Genomic DNA, 12,296 nt, shown 5'->3' with positions numbered 1-12,296 from the left:
TTACCATAATTCTTGTACCTGAAGTCTGACTCATTTGGTGTTAGGAGACAGCTTGCTTGGAGCAACTGTTAAGTTTCTGTTCTTATTGTTAGTGGGCTACGCTGCAATCAATATTAAATCTTGGAGCTACTACATATGAACTCTAGAGACCACAGTGGCAAATATCTTACCTGCTCTTTGCCCATGCAGATAAGGCAGAAGGGAGGTCAATGCTCCCCTCACCAACTAGAGAGGAAATGGTGTTGTCAGCACTGAGACCTTTGGTAGACCAGAAACTTCCAGCAGCCAACATTTTCTGAGCACCTTGCCTATAGACAGGTTTATAAGAAACATAAGGGCATCAGCTAGTTCTTTTTTAAATTTTTTTTAAAATTTGTTATATATGACAGCAGAATGCATTACAATTCATATTACATATCTGTATTTTAAAAGATATTGCTCATCATTTATAATGGCTAAACGTGGAAGCACTTTAAAATCACCAAATGGAGGCATGATTAATAATGGTCCATTCCCTTGATGGATTACTAAGCAGCCTCTAAAATATGATGAGGAATCTTTTAACAACAGGAGAAAACACAGTATGATAATAGTAGAACAAAAATGATAAGTTGGTATGTACTTTTGGTGATGATAGCCATGTAAGAATTGGGTGAGTTGATCATTGTGTGATGGTCTTGGGATTGTGATCTCTTTTTTTTTTTTTTTTAAAATTGATCTTTCCAAACTTTTTACAATGTTGATATATATGATTTCCATTAAGAGAACACAGAAATACTGAGAAACGTTGTAGTACATTTCATCATGAGAGCATATAAAAAAAACAATGACCATCACCAACACAGCACATGCCTTGAATTGCTTTTCTAGGAATGGTGATCATATGTTCTACCTCCTCCTCCTCATTTTGTAGTGACTGTGGTGGTGGGAAGGAATACGGTACCCTCCTGATGGGCATAGAGTTTATACACACAAGGTAACCAATCTCCTTCACTTCATCTTCCAACTCTAACTGTGCTGAGGACCCATCCACAAACTTGCCTTCCTTTGCTTCATCCTCAAATGATGCATCTTCCCCATGTTTATTTTCCATTTTGCAAGTAGATTTAGGGTGACAATTATCGCCAGGTATGAATGAAGAACATTCATGTCAGAGTGCAGTCAAATGCTCTAATTTTCAGCATGGCAGTTTATTTTGATTGTGGTTCAACTGTGTACAGTTTACCCTAGATGATCTGGAACTTTGATTTTAATCATAATTTGGAGTCTCCTGTGAACCAAGTTTTAGGTGCAACGTGTGATACAGGTATTTTCTCACATTCTGACATGAACTGGGATAAACATTTGCCATTGAGGACAAGCTGTCAATATGCTGATGGAATAATTGAATCATAAAGAAAGCAACTACTTCAGTACTTTGCTTCTAGGAAGTCTCAGATGCAAGTCACTCTCTTAAAAGCAAACACTGGTGTGGATTTCTAGTGTTTTGAACATTTTAAAAGGAGGTAGCCCGGGCCATTGATTGAGACCAGTCCTGGGAAATGCCTGGCTATTTCCCTCGTGTGTTCTCTAGGTTCACAATGTCCCCATTGTTCCAGTGGAGCAGGACTTCCTTCTTCTGATTGATTAGACATTGTGTGGCCACACATTTTCATGGTCTCATTGCTCACGAGCCAGCTGTCAGGCATAGAGAGGTCTCTGGGCACAAATTGCTTAAATCTTTTCATGTTTGATTTCCTGAACATGAGGTTGTAGGGCTATTTCTTGCAGCCTGTTTCTCCATATCTTTCCTATTTGTCTAGCCAATCAATCCACACAATTCTACCCTAAGAATATCCATGGAAGGAAAGGCTGGAAAACTCTCCTCTGTTAAGCGTGTTTGGCTCATTCTGGAAATTTCATTTCAAGATTTGGCACTCGGTCTGTGGGTAATATGGCCACACCTGTGTTTGGAGTTTAATGGCACCGAATGGGTCTTCATATTACATCTTAAAATAAGAACTTAATATTTATGATCGAATAGTGCTTGAGTAAACATAAAATTCAGATTCAGAGTTGTACCTTATAGGTATCTAATGTGTAATGCTGCTTCCTATAGTGAATTTCTAAGGTACTGATACATTCAACATTGTATTCATTTGCATTAATCATGCCATTTGGGAGCAGCCTTAATTATCTGCTTATGGGAAGAAGAATGCAAATCTTGAATGAAGAAGCATTTTGTTCAGTATTTGGGAACATTGAGGCTGACTTTTAAACATAGTCCATCACTCCCCCTGTTCTTTAAGACTCAGCACAATCATTCTTTTTCTTCTTGAATTTATTTCTTGACATCCATCTCTATCCAGTCTGTGTTAGGAAACTGATGGTCTTCCTTATGGGGCTATGAACTCCTTGAGCAAAGTGTTGTCTCATTTCTCTTTGTGTCTCCAGGGTCTGGCACATGGAGATGATGCTCAGTCCCAGAGTGGCTGATAGGATATGTTTTGGCCTCTGTACCGGAATTTGTCTGCTTTTATTTCTGGTGACATGGTGCCATAGATGAATTTTGTTTGGTTCATGGGAAACCTGCTTTGTGGACCCTTAAAAAAGGTCTGACCCCAAAGCAAGAGGTGAGTGTGGAGGCTCCACAGTAGGTTTGGGTGAGAAGCATGGCTTGACGCTCAGTATGGCTTGACGCGCAGTATAAATTTGCTGAGTGTGTGCCTGCATGCGTGAATGAATGAATGTCACACGGCCAAAGACACTTGAACTCTATTCCCACTGTTGGCAAATAAACACTCTCAAACTATGTGCATAATTGTTAGAAAAAGCATTTGGATAATGTTTGGAAACATACAAAATAGTACATCCCCTCTTACCCACCATAAATGGTAGTGATATGCCAGGTCCATGTTAGAAGATGAGCAATTCTGATTAGATTCCCATCTCTCCATCTTAGATGTAGCTAAAGATAGTTGCTCCCCCCCAAAAGAGTCATGATCTATAGTAGAACTTTCTGACAACTACCAAAGTGGCCCACCATTTGCAACTTGATTTTTTAAAAGAATATAGTAATGGACTTGTTTTTGCTCTGAATGCGTATGTATTTGGGAAAAGACAGTGGTGAGCAAGGGAAGGTTGCTAGCACATTGTCATATGGGAGAGGAGCAGAGAATGCTGCTTATTTCCTGAAGGCCAAATTACCTCTCCCCACCGTCCCCTCCCCTTGAATCTTCTCAATTGGTCTGGGATTTTCAATGCTCCTGAGCATGGGTGTTACTATAGGCACATCCAAGATTATCTTGTGTATTCCCCCTCTGGAGCCCATTAGATAGTGGGGTGTGTGTGTGTGTGTGTGTGTGTGTGTGTTAGCACTCATGAGATAGGGGCAAGGTAAAGAAGTGGAGAGAGTAATAATAAAGGGTGGTGGTGGGGGAATTGGTCATATATACACCTTGTGTTTTCCCCAGGCATGAAATAAAGGGAGTCTGTCCTTTTAAAGTGGGGCATGCAGACTCCAGGCTTCCTGCTAGTTCACTTTAGCTGGAAATCAGCCTGAAAACCACACTCTGCACTTCTTTGATTCATGCCCAGGGACATTTCTCTAGATCTCAGAGATAAGCTTTCCAAGACACTCCTGGCCTGAATGGCAGCTTCCTCTTTAGCCAAAAATAAACAAGGAGTGGCCAGAGGGCAGAAAAGGAAACAGAGGGTAGGGTAGGAAATGGAAAGTTGAAGAGGATAAAATGCAGAGGCTAAAAGAGATTTAGCATTAGGTTCCTGTTTGAGAAAATGTGTGTAAGGATAGCTGTGTGTGTGTGTTGGGTGGGGGGGAGTAAAAGATGAGACACAAACAAGATAAGTAACCCGAAAACTTGGAGTGGAGAAGAAATTTAAAAAGGCTGGACAGAGGGAAAATAAGTCTAGTTTCCACTAATTTTTTTGCAACTGGAGCTCTAGGACCTTGTGTTGGCTTGTTATTCTGAGTATGGACAGTTTTGTGGGGACTCTCACACTGATTTCAGAGGAGATGAATTAGGGAAGACCCAGCTATTCACTAAGTAACTTTGTCCTTTTCTCCTTTTGTGTCTGAACATCCTCTGAGGCTTGTAATTTCTTTGCAAGGGGCTGGAGAAAAGCTTTGCTTCAGAGCCCGCAGAAATGGTTCATGAATTTCTAGTCCCATGAGATGCCTTGCCTAATGAATGACTAAATGAATGAATGAATGAATGAATGATGATTCACAAGTCAAACGAGGTCCAAAGATGCTTGCATATTCCTTCTGCCTTTGGAGAGTTATGGAACAGATTAACATATTGTAGGCTCTGAGGATACTGCTTGAAAGGTATTTGTTGAACAGAGCATTTTTTTTCAAACTTGACTGAGGACATATAATCTTGCACAATTTAGATCATCTGAATGGTGACTCCCAGGCTAAATAATCTATATGACTGTATGGGTGGCCCTTGCCATGATTCTTTCTTTTTTTCTTTCCCTTTAAACAATACTTAGTCGCTTGAAAGCCTCTTGCATTCCATGGGAATACAAAAGATAACATCTTGCCCATCATGAGTATGCAAATGGCACTATTTTCACAGCATTAATAGGGCAAAAAGTCCGAGTTGGGTTGACTTATGCCAATGCACTCATCCATCAATCCTGCCTGGAACCCACAAAATCCTTTTGAAAGATGGTTTCCTGAGATAAGGCTGCAGCTTGTGGCTACAGACAGAATGAGATCATTAGTTTTGCATGTGAATCTCATCCACAGCCACAGTGTCCTCAGCTCCCTGCTTTAAGCCTTGGTTCTTCTCTTCCTTTGATCTAAGTCAATTCCGGTTGGCAGGTGTTAGTGGTGGAAATGCTTGATGACCATTTTATTATTTTATTTTCAGGGTATCAGGTATTGAACCCTGGGGTATGCTACCACTGAGCTATATCCCTACCCATTTTTATTGTATTGTTAAAGAATACTGAGAACAGAGGCTTATTAAATTGCTGAGATTGGCCTCAAACCTGGTCCTCCAGCCTCTGCCCCTAAATCATTGGGTTTATAGACATATGCACCATCAGGCCCAGATTTAATGGCCCTTTAAAATGTTCAAAGGCCACTGAGATGCAGTACTGAACACACACACACACACACACACACACACACACGATTCTTGAATGAAAGTCTGTGTCTTAGAACTATAAAGAATATAAAGATCTTCTGGATCTGTTTCCTGTCTTTGAGTCATTAGTAATAATACCTTATAAATCTTCAATGTTTTCAGTTTAGACTCTAGAACATCAATTCCCTAGCTTTGCTGCACATTGGAATCACCCGGGAAGCTTATATTTAAATGTTTGATTAACATAGATTAATCCTATATTTAAATGGGGTTCAGTGTGATATTTGAATACATGAATATAAGCGTGCATTGATCAAATCAAACATCTCTTTATCCATCCTCCTCCCCCTTGCCATTCTGGGAAGCTTTTAATTCCAATGCTTGCATTATATCCCACTCCAATCAAATCATAACATCTGGAGTGGGAGTTTGCATTTGTATTTTTTAAAGATCCCCAGTAATCCCGATGTGCAGAAAGTCCAGGTTGCACTGGTTTAGAAACACTTTAGTTTTCCAGACATTTTATTACAACAACTATGTATCCCTGAGAAGAGCAAGACAGGAATTCATTCTCATCCTTATAGTAACTGAGGTCCTAACAGGTTAAAAAGCATGATCAAGATCACAAGAGTAGGTCAGGTTCCAGGTAAGGGTTCCTTCTTTGAATGATCCTAAGTCAAGCACAGCATGTCAGATTAAATTCTGAAAATGATGGGATGAGAGACTCGGTGGGAACTGGGAGGAGTTGGTCCACACTGGATTGAACATGGACCTTCACGTCTGTAGGAGAAACAAGAAGGTCACTTCGGTGTGGCCTCTTGCCCCTCCCATCAATGCTCTTTCTGTCTGGAGCCTGCTGGTTTGCATTTCATTTATAGGGAGAGAAAATAGAACCTTTGTGCTGGTGTTGAAGGAAATTAGAAAAAGCCTCAGCTTGTCTTCTGACTTAATGTCAAATATTTATCTCCTGCTGGTTTTAAACAAACAAGTCCTCCCCGTGCATGTTGATGGTCTCAAACACTCTACCCATTCGTTGTCTCTAGTTTCTCAGCCTCAGCAACAGCAAGTATGAGAGAAATCTACTATTCTATAGAATTGTGCTAGCAGCCACATCAGCCTGCTTCTGCAGGGGCCCAATGAGATGAAGTGAGACGCACCGGGTCGAACATACGCACACTGGTGTTGGGTAGGATTCACTAATGACTGGGAATCCTGATGCTTGACTCTCATTAACCAGAGACTTAGAAGGAAGGATGGAAAGTATTATCCAAAATCTCCCAAATACCACCACACGTTTCCATCATCTGACATGATTCAAAAGTCCTATGGGTAGAAGAAGTACAAATTCTAACAGCTCTAACATGGGAGATAACTTATAAGTCCTCTTTCATTGGAGATAAAAAGCAACAGGCTGGGTGACCACTTGGATGACATGCTTTATGTTAGAAGGGGACCTGATGACCTTAGTTCCAATCCTAAGGTAGGTCTTAAAAGGAGAAATATGCTGCTTTAAATTTCATTTTGAAAAATTATTCCACAAAAAACTTTCTAGGTTAAGAGGATTATGTGAACATTATTTCTTCCTTAGCCTCAGAAAAATGAAATCATGAATTCGTTTGAAAATGGACTGTTGTAGAAAATTGCTATTGAGACTCATAGCAGAGAGTCTGTTGCATCTAAATAAGTTTAACAAAAGTAGTCTTGTATTTTTCTTTTTAGTATGAACAGATCTCCAGAATGCTATCCTATGGTTAGGTATGTTTAAAAGTTGTCAAAATTTGTGAATAATTATCCTTATAAAAATAGTGGGATTTAAGGTTACCCCTGTGACATGCTCACTCTCATTCCACAATTGTTCCTTAATAAGGAGAAAAAAAGACACGGGAAACTTGAGAATTGCTTACACATGAACACATCACCCTCCTGGATGCTGCAGCTGAAAGAAATGTTTAGAACTAGCTTGGTCTAGGCGAGGGCTACTCAGTATGGTCCATGGACCAACAGCATCATCATCATCTGGGAAGTTAGTTGAAGAAGCAAATTCTCAGGTCCTCAAAACAGATCTATTGAATCAGAATCTCTAGGGGTGGGACCCAGGTATCTTTTTAGAAGCTCTCCAGTTTGCTTGCTAAAATTTGAGAAATACTGCCCTAGACCAATGCTTCTCAAAAGTGTGGTTTACAGTAGCACCAACATCTCCTGGGAACGTAGTAGAAACCACTGAAACCCTTTTTCACGGAGTTTTGGCAGGTGATAGTGGAAATACTCCACAGCCCTTTTAAATGTTTAAAGGCCACAGAGATGGAAAAACTGAATATATCGAATAATGAATTCTTGGGTAACAGCACACGTCTCAAAACTGGAAAAGAACTAAAAACATGTCCCGTTTCCTGTCTAGGCAGTTAATAATACAACCCTACAGGCCTCCAGTGTTTGTTTTTGTTTCTGTTTTTCCCTCTTCCCCTTTTGATTTAGTGGTGGTTGTCCTGCAATCAGCCACCCTGAGGGTGGGCCTTGCATTCTGTGCTTTAACAAGTCCTCCAGTTCGACTACAGTTCTCATCACCATCTGCCTGACCCCAGAGACCGGTAAGGCTTCCCTATTTCAGCCCGTGCTTGGGGCCCTTGTAGCTGACTTTCCTGGTTTCTGCCATCTTTGCCACACCCTAATCCCAATCCTAGGCTGCGACATGCAGGTAGAGAGTGGAACTTTGCACACTTGTAGGGACATGGCCACATGCAGAGTCTGGTAGAGTAGATGGCATGGCTTTGAAATGAGGATTTCCCCCCCTTCCTCTATGAACCAACCTCCACACAAACCCCAGCACTCACACCGTAGCACTAGGAGTCCATAAGGCAGAATACCTGCAGAAGAGAGGGCAACCTAAGGAGTTTGAGCAAGGCCATGCCTTGAAGCCTTTTGGGCCTCACCTCTCTCCAGCTAAAGGAAAGCATATCCTCTTCTCTGAAGGTGGACTCAGCTTAGCCTCTTGCAGAGACCATAGGACTTGGGATTCTAAGGGTGGCTATTAATTGTGTTCTTAGATTAGTTTGAGGAAGCCCTGGCTGAAAGTATGTTTCCCCAAAGCTACATGGACCTACATTATGAGGAATGCTAACAGACTAGGAAGAGAGGAAAATGTGAGAAAGTTAAAGACAGAAGAAGGAAAGGTGGAGATAGAAAAACGCAGGGCTTTGTGGATGGCCTCTCTTGTTAGGCTGGTAGGGGTCAGACCCTGTGCAGGGGATGTGAAGGGGCTGCTCCTCAATTTGCTCCAGGGGTTTGGTTTTGCCTCTGCCAGAGCCATACAACTATGCGAACCTGCAAGATCTTTGCTTCAAGGACACAAGAATGAACAGTCAAGTCTGTGCTTGGAAATTTTGTTGGGACTTTTCTAGTGAAAGGCGATGTCACACATCTTGCCTTCCTCTACAGAGGAACAGAGGACTCTTAGAGGAAGATGGAACCCTTCGGTGGCACATTCTTTACTGACAGATCTGTCCCTGGATAAGCTCCAGCTCCTGAATGTTGTAAAGGCAGGCTGGAAAGAACTGTATATAGTAATTCCCACAAGGGCTACATCCCAAGATACCCATGAGTGCCTGAAACAGTGGCTAGTAGCAAACCCTATACATACTGTTTTTTTTTTTCTATAGTAAATACCTGTGACACCTACTTCATAAATTAGGTACAGTAAGAGACTAATGACAATAACAATAAAATAGACCTAAAACAACATAATCATTAAAAAGTTAGTTAAAACTTATGAATAATTTGTTTCTGGAAGTATCTATGAAATATTTTTGGGTAATTGAAAATCCTAGAAGGTGAAACTGAAGATAAATGGGTCTACTATAATCTGTGTCTTCTCTTGATTATCCCCATTTATAGCATTTTTAACCGAATTTAGGTTGGAGATGGCAAGATGAATGTTTCACGCTAATCCTTCTCAAACTCCTATTGAAATGACGGAAGAGGAAGGAAATTACACACCATTGGGGTGAACAGGGAAAGGCGGCAGCTACAGGAAATAAATTGGAGGCATTCCTGGTAGATAGAGTCAGGTTGCAAATAAAGGAAGGAAAGACTGACCTGTCCATAATTCGGTATCTGCAAAAGAACTGCAAAAACTGATGGGCAGCCTTTCCCACCCCTCCCCAAAGTCCTTAAAATATATTATAGTTGGCTCTTTGTAGCTTTGAGTTCCACATCTTTAGATTCACATAATTGTGAATACAAAATATAGACAGCATGATCCAAAGTGCATGTATGAAGACACGAATTGGTGTCAACATACTTTATAGACAACCAGATATATAAAAAAATGTGCTGTATATGTGTAATAAGAGTTGTAATGCATTTCGCTGTCATTTATTTTCAAAAAAGGTGTGTGTTTACTGACATGAATAGATTATTTTCATGTCATTACTCTCAAACTATCTATAACAGAAATGTATTTACATAGCATTTACATTGTATTTGGTATTAAAAGTAATCTAAAGACGATTTAAAGCATATGAGAGGATGTGTATAGAGCATATGCAAATTCTATGCTATTTTATATGTGGAATTTCAGCAATTGCAGATTCACTGTGGGAAGTCCTGAAATCAATAAATACCCCACAAAGACCAAGGGCTGGCTGACTTTATTTAGTCCTTACCCTAACCTTATATTAACCATTTTTATTGGTGAAAAAAAATAAATGTTGAAGGGCTTAAATAATTTGAGGTTAGATAAATATTTGAAAGCAAGCCTGCCTACCTGACTTTAAGTCTCTTGTTCTTTAGTATTTCCACTATTCTTTAACTGAAATACGTATAGAATATCCTTCTGTTCCCCACTTTGGATTGGATTTTATTCCTGTGGAATATAAGGGCAGGTACAATGGGGAAGAGTTCAAGGTTTGGCTCCTATATGCTCAATACTTTGAATAATTGTATATGACTGCTTCTAAATAGCCTGCATTTCTCTTTGCTGGTAGGACCCACAGAAAACATCGGACTTCCTAAGAAACTGCTTGATAAAAATGACCCTTGGCCAGCTTATGTCACCTATATCTCCCCAGTGGTAAAAAGACTCATTGAGAAAAGCAAAACTAGAGAATTGGAATACAGGCAGACTTTCGAGGAAAGTCAACGGGCATCACGGCTGAACAAGCCTTCCAGCACACTCCAGATGGGAGGGAGAATAAAGTCCTTCAAGTCCTCTGAAGAAGCTGTGTTCAAGGATATGCTATCAGAGACTATGTTATCAATGTTGGCAACTTACTCTTTTTTGGATTCTCCTGTTGCCCCAGAACCCACGTATTTACAAAAGGATTCCAGAGAATGTCCCACCGCAAACTATAACAAGATCATTTTCCCCCGCAAACCTATGATGAGGATGCTTCCATACAGCTCGCTACCGGCCAGCAAGGAGAAATAGGCAAATGGCTAGCTAGGAGTCCTTGCAGCCATCCCCTAAGAATGTACAGCAATTAAGCTCCATTGGCCACAAAAGTACACTATGTCCTTTAACTTTGAACTTGCTCGGGTTCATGCAGAGGTTGGCGGAGAGAAACCACATCAGAATGTGGGCTGTGAGTTGGATGGGTAACCCTGCTGCAGCTCTGCAGCCTGTGGATTTGGACAGTTCCGCCACAGATGCTGAGGACCTACCTGTAGGTACATCAGTCAGGACCAGGAAGGTGACAGAGATCACACCAGTTAATTTTATCAGAGATAATATTATGAAGAATTATCAACTAGGAAAATGAAAAGGACGTAAAGATAATCTGAAGGGATCCAAGTAGGGTAACCCCTGCAGGAAGCTGGGTCAGCAAAGGGAATACACTGGTCTCTCTGAGAGGTCATTTGGGAGACTGGTTCTGTGTGTTGGAAAAACTCCAAACTAGATCCATGTGTTCCTCCAGTTTGCCACTGTCTGGATGGATAAATAGGATTAATAGGGAAAGTGGACAGGGACAGGAAGCAAACCACCAGGGAGATCCATCTTCCTCCTCTAGCCATGCAGGCTCTTGCTAGCGCCTCCTACAGGCTGAGTTGATCAGAGCCTAAAGCAAGGATATGATTTGCAGAATCCCAAACACAGCATCTCCAAGCATGGTATGAAAGGATGGATTTTTGAAATCAAGACAATACTAGCTTAATAACGAGCACATGGTTCTGATGCTCCATTTTGGCCTCTGAACCTGGTATTGAGGTTAGTTTTTCTTGGATGGCTTACAAAATAGTGGTGGGAGCCAGAGTGTTCCCTGCTGAGAAATGGAAGATCCACACCTGCGAGCCCCACTCGGTTGTAGTTCTTTTAAGGTTTACTTTATGGAGCAGAGATAGTGGAGGAAGAAGTTCTTGGCTGGAACCCTGCTTTTATTTGTAAAATGGCCACTAGAATTTGTCTACCCATGCTCTTAATTGGTCCCAAATCAAGCAATGCTGAAGTCTGCTCAGTCTCCAAGTAGACAAGCTCTGTTTTGAGACACAAGGAAGATTTGGTTAAGACAGGCAGCTCTAGCCAGTCTTGTCTTTGGGATTTATCGGCTAAGCATGGCTGACCTCACCTGAGTTTCTGTGTTTGTCTTTGCAAAGGCAGTTAATACCCATCTGGCTTCCCCAACAGAGTTATTATACAGGATGTGATATACTAATAGATATGTCATTTGAAACAGTTAAATTTTCCCTACAATGCATTTTTACCTGTCTAAGAGTCTTGTGTGTTCACCCTCATTTATGGGTACAGCTTTGGAGATCTCATCTTCGACTCCTATGCATTTGTGTTGGGACAGAAGTATAAATTAGTAGCCCTGGACCAGTTCCTGGGTTCACAACCCTTGATCAGAAAGAATTCTTGCAAAAATAGATGTTTTCTAGTGAATCTCCATGATTGTATTCTGTGTCCATACAATGTTTACAAACCTGGAGGCAGGTGCTAAATTCGTCCAATAAGAAATTTTATATCTTCTTTTTATGGGTTTTTATGTACAGGGTATATTTGGGAAAGTGTAGATTGAAGAGCCTCTTGGAGTGTTAGAGTTTGTAGGAATTTAGGATTATTGGATTATTTCTTCCAATCTCTTCAAGGGATGAGTAGTGTGGTAATTTCCCAAAGGTTGCATAGAGTTTTTTTTGTTTGTTTGTTTGTTTTGAGGATGGGAGGGTAACTGAGATTGAACTCAAGGGCACATGACCACTGGACCACAT

The 12,296-nt window shown here is 40.8% G+C and overlaps 1 protein-coding gene across 1 annotated transcript in view; it reads left to right on the top strand.

Moving 5' to 3' along the window:
* The window catches only part of Cdrt4 (CMT1A duplicated region transcript 4), a 31,617-nt gene extending 20,981 nt beyond the window's left edge, over positions 1–10,636 (top strand). Inside the window, exons 4-5 of the mRNA XM_046420700.2 lie at positions 7,572–7,684; positions 10,079–10,636. Coding sequence (XP_046276656.1) covers positions 7,572–7,684; positions 10,079–10,521 — 556 coding nt within the window. The 3' untranslated portion in view covers positions 10,522–10,636. The remainder of the gene's footprint in view (positions 1–7,571; positions 7,685–10,078) is intronic.
* Positions 10,637–12,296: the final 1,660 nt, after the last annotated feature.

This window comes from Marmota monax, unplaced genomic scaffold (genome assembly GCF_021218885.2).
Source record: "Marmota monax isolate L192 unplaced genomic scaffold, Marmota_monax_Labrador192_F-V1.1 WCK01_AAM20220418_F8-fsc00251, whole genome shotgun sequence".
Lineage (NCBI taxonomy): Eukaryota > Metazoa > Chordata > Mammalia > Rodentia > Sciuridae > Marmota > Marmota monax.
Note: the sequence above shows the minus strand (reverse complement) of the source record. Positions and strands in the feature narration are given on the sequence as shown.